Raw genomic sequence first — 8132 nt, forward strand, 5'->3', positions numbered from 1 at the left:
CAGTTGAAAGAAAAAAATGGGGCAAAATTGGTAACCGGGAAGCCTTTTTAGGGACAGTCAATTTAATAGCAAAAAAACCGGGACAACTGGCCATCCCAGTTAGTTGGCTCAAACTGTCATCGAAGTGTCACAACTTGGCGATCGCAGCTAAAATTGGATTATTCAAATTTTGGCAATAGATCACGTGCTTCTTTCAGGTATATTATAACACCCATCATTTTTCAAAAAGAACAAAAACTTCGATGTAAAATTGAACAAGACGAAATTTGACATGAAGAAGAAAATACGTTTAATAAAAATATGGATGTCCTCACAGAAGAAATTTACATATGAGGTAAAAGCCAACAAGATAACAACTGCTAAAAACATTTTATAATTTACATCATCGCCGCCATCATTTAAAAACGAGTGTCCATTTCGGTAATTAATTATCGTTCATCTACTATTAATTATTCCTCCTTGGCTTCGGTCACCTCCTCCGTCACTTCCTTCTCGTCGGTGACCTCTTTGTCTTCTTCGGTCGTGACCTCTTCACCTTCGGTCGTGACCTCCTCACCTTCGGTTGTGACCTCCTCACCTTCGGTCGTGACCTCCTCGCCTTCTGTCGTGTTGTCATCACCGGTATCGTCCGTGGTTACTTCACCGGATCCGTCCTTGGTTACTTCTCCAGATCCGCCCTTGGTGGTGACTTCGCCGGAGCCGCCCCCGGTGGTGACCTCTTCGCCTTCAGTGGTGACCTCTTCACCTTCCGTGGTCACATCAGCGGGTTCTGTGGTTTCTGGCTCGGCTGTGGTTGGCGGGGGTTGGCAGACACCGTTGTTTTTCTGTGGAAATGAGCATAAGCTTCAGTTGAGAGTCACGATAGAATATATATATAAAGTCAAGGCCCCCGAGTCAACGAATCAGATAAAACTACCATTTTATTCGTTAAATCGAGGAAAATGTTATATCGAGGTTAAGAATAACTCAAACAGATGTGCAGAAACTTCTGAAAAAAATCGTTAAATCAAGAAAAAAAAAGACGATCGGGATCAGAGGCATCGACGTGAAGAAAGCATTGAGGGGGCTGAACGTCGACAGTCGTCCCGTATAAACGGGACTCAAGCCCGTATATGTAGGAGGGGAAAGTTGTGCGCTGCATTGTATATTCATTAATTATTGGGGAGGAGGGGTCCTCAACCACCTCACAAAATTTGTTAGGGGTGGAGGAGATGAAATAGTCTTGCTCCCCCTCCCTTCCCGGGCTCCGGCGCCTATGATCGGGATATTAAGTGAATTTTTCTGGGCGTTATCTTTACGATACAATATATATACAGAAAAAGTAGCTAATTTTGTAGAGATACTGATTTTTGGAAAAATTTCATCTCTGCCGCTACCGGGACTAGAACCTGGGTCCCTCGAATGCTCTACCAATTAAGTTATAGTGACAGATAGAATATTTAGACGATTGAGCTCATATATATGCTGAATGGTACCGTGCAATGGCCGGTGACAGCAATCGGCTAGTAATGGCTCGTAAATGGCATCAGGCCACCAGATGGCGACATATATTCAGGGAAAGGTGAACTATCCACTTGTTAATAATACAAGATATACAGGGAAAACTGGCTAATTTTGTAGAGATACTGATTTTTGGAAAAATTTCATTTCTGCCGCTACCGGTAATTTTTACAGTTGGCGTGTTTTTTGGTCTGTTTTAATTCTTCAAGAAGACATAATTGGCTAATCACACGTTAAGGAGGGGGAGGGGGAACATAAAACAATAAAATCATAATCGATAAAAGGTACAGGAGAAAGTTTTTCTTTTAGAGTCTTCTTTTTTCACCCTCATCTTACGTGTTCTTTTTCGCTCTTACATGTATATAGGAGAAAGCTACATTATTTGTGTGGGGGGAAAAATCTTCCGTCAATAACAGGATTTCTATAGAGCTTCGCGATGGTGAAGAGAGAGGAGAGAAAACACGGAGAACGTGTTTGAATTTATTTCACTGGAGTTTGGACGTAATATTACGTCCGTTATCGTAAAGAGGTTAATTTTTCAAAAAGGCATTGGTTGAGCAAGAAATGTCCAAAACTTATTTTCAAACAGCTTTTCGAAGACTAAAACAGCACGACTGGCCGCATTTTTTTTTTCATTCGGCTTGCATCTCCTATGGAACGGGGGGACAGGGGGTCACGATGGTCTATCTTCATTGAGCCGACATTCTTCTAGACATGGCCCCCCACATCATGCAGCAAGGCCCCAAGTCTAGAATCGTTGTCAGCCGCCTCCCCCCATGGTGAATTTATAGTGTGAAAATACGTTAATAATCGTCCCGGGCCCACGGGCTGGAGCGCCCCCCCCCCAAGAGGGGGGCGTGCTTCCAGAGAGGATATAAAGCACGTTTGCTGATCAAGAAATTCCCAAAATTTATTCTGAAACATCTTTTCGAGGGCTAATAAAAACATGTTTGGAATGTTGGTGAGTTTTTTATCAGTCAGTTGACTGGCGAGTTTACAGTTAGCTTTTATGTTTTAACCAGTATTTTTTGGAGAAGATTGCCAGTTCTACCAACATTCTTCCAAAAAGACATTGGTTAAGCAAGAAATCGTCACAAATCATGTAAAAAAATATCTCATCGATGGCTCCTAACTCTTTGACAGAAATTCCGGCAGTTAAATGCTTAATGTTGGCGAGATAACTCCGGTGAATCAATTCCACAAATATTGGCATACTCACGTTCTTCTTTCCCTCGACCTTCGTGCATTCGAGACCATCTTCACATGGGCAGGCAACGATGTAGATTTCATTGAATGGGAATACGGCCTTGTTGATCAGACATTTTCCACCTATGGATCAGGAAAACATGCTCGCCATCAGTGGCATGAATCAAATACATGATTGAAGCAAATTACGCAGAATTAATCCATTGAAATGGCCAACTTACCTTCCTTGGTCATAACTTTGCAAGTTCCCCGGAAAGGCATGAAGCCAGCGCAGCACTGACCATCTTCACAGTCACCGGAGTCGGTGCACACTTTGGCGGACACCACCTGTCAACAATTAACATTTTATTATTTATTATTTTATAAAGATAACATGAATATGAATGAGCATATCTCGAGGATTCAGTAAAGAATTTCGCCATCGCGCCAAACCATGACGTGGCATTTGGCGTTTAAATAAAAAGATCGAATCCGAAAAATAACGGTTCATTCATCAATATCGAGTGTTTTTTTGGAAATTCCACTTCTTCAATTTTGCTCTTTTTCCACTTGGCTGTTTAGACATGACCGGACCTATGACACGCAGGCCAAATGTGGGCCTTGTAGTCATCTGATGTGGTCCACGGCTTCAAACCTAATTTTGTAAAGATGTTAACTAAGCGGCACATTTTTCCAAATCACTGAAGTGACCCGGGGTGCAGTTCCACATCACTTGATTGCCCCGTAAGATATTCCCCGATCACTTGATTGCCCCGTGAGATATTCACCGATCACTTGTAGTCAGTAGTAGTATATCTCAGTAGTTCGCGACACGTTTACAGATCACTCAAGCAGCCCCACGACCCATTTCCAGATCACTTAACTGATCCGCGGTAGTTTCACATCACCCAAAGCGGTCAGCGACAAATTGTCCGATCACTTGAGTGACCTGTAGTACGGTTCCAGAGCACTCCCTTAAATGGCTCGCGGCACATTTTCATATTACTTGAATGACACGAGGCACAGTTCCAGATCACTGAAGTGTCTCGTAGTACAATTCCAGAGCACTTAAAGAATCCGTAGCATATTCGCAGATCACTTAAAGAACCGACAGACCAGTCACGACCCAGGCTCTGTCCCTCCAGGGATATGAGCCTTTTACCCTTGCGGGTTTACTTAAAGAACCCGTAGCTTATTCGCAGATCACTTAAAGAACCCGTAGCATATTCGCAGATCACTTAAGCGGCCCGTGGCACATTTTCGGATCAGTAAAGTAACATGCAGTACTGTTCCAGATCACATAATTAAGTGTCCAGCGTCACGTTTTCAAATCAGTGAAGTGGCTAGCACACTCTTCTAAAGGTTGGACACCCTTGTATTAGCCAAACTGATAAAAATCCATGAAGAACCCTGAAGCTGGATTCGGACAATTTTACCGATATTTTATAATCAGTTAAAGATCAATTACTATCACTAGCAGTCGATCCCATTGTTAACTTCCCAAAGCTCTGTGACTGCGACTTTTTCGTAACAAGACTCGATCCCATCCTTGAATGAACTCGACCATCCGAGCATCGTCAATCCAGTTCAGGGATTTCTCCTAAACTAGCCTCACTTTTGCCTAAGGATGGTTAGTGCTCAGGAGTGTGTGGTTTACTTGAAAGTCGCAGTCACAGCTTTGGGAAGTTAACAATGGCATCGACTGCTAGTGATAGTAATTGATCTTTAACTGATTATAAAATATCGGTAAAATTGTCTGAATCCAGTTCAGGGTTCTGTGTCTTTGCGTTTGTCTTGGCGCTGAGTAGTTCTTCTACAGCATATTTTTTTGTCCAACCTTTTTTTGTCTCACATACACACACATCGCCCCTTTCTTCAGAAAAATTTTCCCCCATGGTCCCCAACGTAATCTAACCCCCATAGGATCCGATGTTATACCCGTAGCTTCTACCGCCTCCAGGGGGCGTTAACGCCCACGTTGGGAATCACTGTTCTACAGGTTGGTGAGTGGGGGATCGGGTCTACACTAGGGACAGCCCGATGCTGAGCCGTGTTGGATACTGGTGAATAAACTTTCCAACACAACTTCATGTTTAGAGTATGGGTTCTTGGTCTTATGTACTCCACGGACTCCTTTTCGGAAAAATATCTCCGAAATAACTTGCGGTGGTTCTGACCACGGCTCCTACATGAAAGGTGCTGGGCTGTAACTCTATAGCGAGCCTTGAAATCAGATACAAATACAGAGGCTATAACAGGTAAATTGTCAAAAGAGGTGACTGATAAAAGATGCCCATAAAAATATGAATGTCATATAAAAATAATAATTTTTTAACAAAAAATTATATATGTACATATGATTGAGGGGGGGGGTACGCTAAAAAACAATCATCATTATGGGGGGGGGGAGTTAAAAATAACGTAAGTGTAAGATATTAATTATTCTGCAATTTAGAAAAAAAATGTACGGCTATCATTGTTATGTGTGTCTTCCCCATTTCTGCAAGTCTCATACGCGTTTCACAATCAGGGGGATGCGCAAAATTTCCTAGGCATTTCAAGGAATACGCAAACCTCATACGAATTTTAAGGAATACGCAGGCTTCCTACGCATTTCTTAGGATACGTAAGCCTTCTACACATTTCAAGGAGTATGCAAGCCTCCTTAGCATCTCTAAGAACGTACAAGTCTGCTGCGCATTTCTGATAATACAAGCGTCCCACACATTACAAAGGATGCGTATGACTCCAACGCCTTTCGAGGAATGCGTAAGCCTCCTATGTATTTCTGAGAATGCGCAAGATTCCTTATTCTGAGGATTAATTTTCATTTCTGAGGATGTACAAACCGCATTTCTGATGATGCAAATCTCTCCTACGCATCACGAGGAATATGAGAGACTCATGTACATTTCTGGGGATACGCAAGTTTCATATGCAGTGTTTCCCAAAGTGGGCAATATCAGCCCCCGGGGTTGATGAGCGTACGGGGAGGGGGGATAATAGTTACGCATGCAATGTAGAATCCTATGGGGATAAGCAGAAAAAAAAGATCTGAGTGGAGTGAACAAAAACGTTTAGGAAACACATGCTCGAATTGCATTCCCTAGGATGTGCGTCTTCTATTTCCGGGGATTCGCAAGCATCTTGGGCATTTCAAGATAAACTTATGCCTCGAACACATGTTTAGGGGGTAAACAATCATTTTGCGCATTTCTGGGGAAACGCAAAGTATTCTACACATTTCAAGGGGTCCACAACTACGCATTTCAAAGTCCCAGATGTAGAATCGGGCATGTATGGTAATATGAAAGATTGGGAACTATTACATGAATACAGGGGTTGCACAACTTCTAGCATACGAATCAAGTTTTGGCCTCACGAAAGGCATTCCTAAAAAAACAAAGTAACCCCAATCCATACACCTCGATAAATAGATACGTTTATGGGCCCGATTGTCATAGTCATCTCTCATATCCAACCGCGCAGCGAGCAACCCCCTGCTCTTTATACACATGAGCTGCTCTGATCATCGTCAACACACTTGAGACACAATGCGGAATCGCCGCAAAGGGTTTCTCCAAACGGAAATATTTTTTCATAGTAGAGTGTGAATATTTTTCCAGCTGGTAATTAATCAATTAATCTTAGAGATAATTAATAAAAATTCGACTTACGGCCAAAAGAACAGCAGAGAAAGCGACGGCCAACATACACTTCATGGTGATTCGTATAGTAATCAAAAATACTCAAGTAAAGGTAACAAGAGTGTAGAAGGATTATCAAGGTTATGCGGAAGATAAACCAACGTCCCGGGGTATTTATACCGTCCCAACGGTGGTTATCTCTTATGAAGTGTTGCGATAATTTCGTAAAGGTAAGCGAGAGAGATAACACATGATAATTGACGCACACCATACACAATAGGACATTTTGTAACGCGTTGAAATCCGACATATTGTATTCGAGACAGTTTTATTTCTACGTTTCCCACGTCGCCATATTTATTATCCCGGATTTTCAATGTCCCGTAATGTTGGAATCACGTTTCCCACTCTCCGGTCTAATGTCATTTTGTGAATTGAAATAAACAACCGTGTGATTTACAGAGATCCGTCATGAGTGTCTAATATAATAGTAGCATCATCATTATAATGAGTTATTTCGAAGTGGGGGGGGGGCGAAGGAATTCTCATGTTTGAGCGGATATGAAGCCCCATTATCAATTAATAGGTCGTCATAACATTCTCGGAGGAATATTATAGATACTAGATCTTGAATGGCTATTGGGAATCCTTACTTTTACGGCCGACGGCTGACTTTTCGAATAATTGAGAGGATATAACAATGAGACGAATACATTCGGAATCGAATTCTAAGGATTTCATTTCGCTAAAATAAATATATAGTGAACTTTTAGGATATTTATATTGCTTTCATAGACGAGAAATTCACCAATTTTGATGCATAAACGCGAAAATTCGATTTCCGTGTGTGTGAAATCTCGATAATATACGATTTTCTAAAGCGAAAACAGGTCGTTATTTTGCTGAGCTGAATTTTTTTTTTTTTTGTTTGTTTTTCATTCTAGCTCGTGAAATACGACTTCAGTTGACTTTCGTTCCTGAGCGTGGAAATTATGGAACTGATCAACAATTTAGGAGAGAATCAAACTATTCATCCGCGTACGTTTTTATTAAATTAGTGAAAAATATCTCTGCTCTTGAGAATAATATTATGCTGAAGACAGCAGCAGCTGAGTTTAAGGAAGACCGGGAGAATAGGGTTATATATGTCACCATTATGCGTAAACAGCAAACTATAACCGGCGGGGGAAGGTTGCGATAATTGCTGAACTTTAGCGAGCAACAGGAGAAACTGTCTCGTATTGTTAATGTTTTGACTAGAATAGTGTGTTTGTTATTGCGGGAAATATTTTTTTCTACCGTTTCGTATTCTAATTTCTGACTTATTTATGAATCGATGTACACACGTCTTTCTTCGTTAATTTGGAGCTGTAATTAGTGTCTGTATACGGATCCAACTAATATTCAGCTTCATTTCTGTGTTGTAATTGTGTGTAAGAACGTCTTCGCTAGTCGTGAATTTGGATCCTCCGCCTTGTAGTCCCACTGGGGGTAATGACGCTATTATCACGGGGGCAGTACTACCGTGGCGGTGGCATAACTCCGTGTGAAAGTGCTTTAAAAACTGATTACCTGAAGTATTTTTTATTTGCCTTTCCAGATGCCCCGCCTAATTGAAGGGACTACTGAAAAGTCGGACTCAACTCTGAAGGAACTTCAACCCGCGGTAAAGTAAGTATTGGATGGGAAATCAATACAGTTTAATATACCAAGGACCACTCTGATTCAAAAGTAGCAAGGCTTCGAACTCTAGAATGGGAAGACCGCCAGTTTTTACTGAAAAGAACTGAGGAAAAAGAC

The 8132-nt window shown here is 41.6% G+C and overlaps 1 protein-coding gene across 1 annotated transcript; it reads right to left on the reverse strand.

Annotated features, from left to right (window-relative positions):
* Positions 1–272: 272 nt before the first annotated feature.
* LOC149064757 (uncharacterized) lies at positions 273–6466 on the reverse strand. The gene is made up of 4 exons (XM_089255287.1): positions 6363–6466; positions 2928–3033; positions 2720–2829; positions 273–824 (listed from the first exon to the last, which is right to left on the reverse strand). Exons 1-4 carry the CDS (start codon positions 6405–6407, stop codon positions 450–452), a joined length of 636 nt encoding a protein of 211 aa, XP_089111413.1. The 5' UTR covers positions 6408–6466; the 3' UTR covers positions 273–449.
* Between the last annotated feature and the right edge of the window lie 1666 nt (positions 6467–8132).

This window comes from Pholcus phalangioides, unplaced genomic scaffold (genome assembly GCF_987345545.1).
Source record: "Pholcus phalangioides strain wild (caught in Gottingen) unplaced genomic scaffold, Ppha-v1.0 ptg000042l_1, whole genome shotgun sequence".
Classification (NCBI taxonomy): domain Eukaryota; kingdom Metazoa; phylum Arthropoda; class Arachnida; order Araneae; family Pholcidae; genus Pholcus; species Pholcus phalangioides.

Coding starts and splice junctions, on each gene's coding strand:
- LOC149064757 (XM_089255287.1), bottom strand. CDS start 6,407: ATGAAGTGTATGTTGGCCGTCGCTTTCTCTGCTGTTCTTTTGGCC. Junction 2,830..2,927: donor CAAAGTTATGACCAAGGAAG/GTAAGTTGGCCA, acceptor CCTGATCCATAG/GTGGAAAATGTCTGATCAAC. Junction 825..2,719: donor AGGTCGAGGGAAAGAAGAAC/GTGAGTATGCCA, acceptor TCATTTCCACAG/AAAAACAACGGTGTCTGCCA.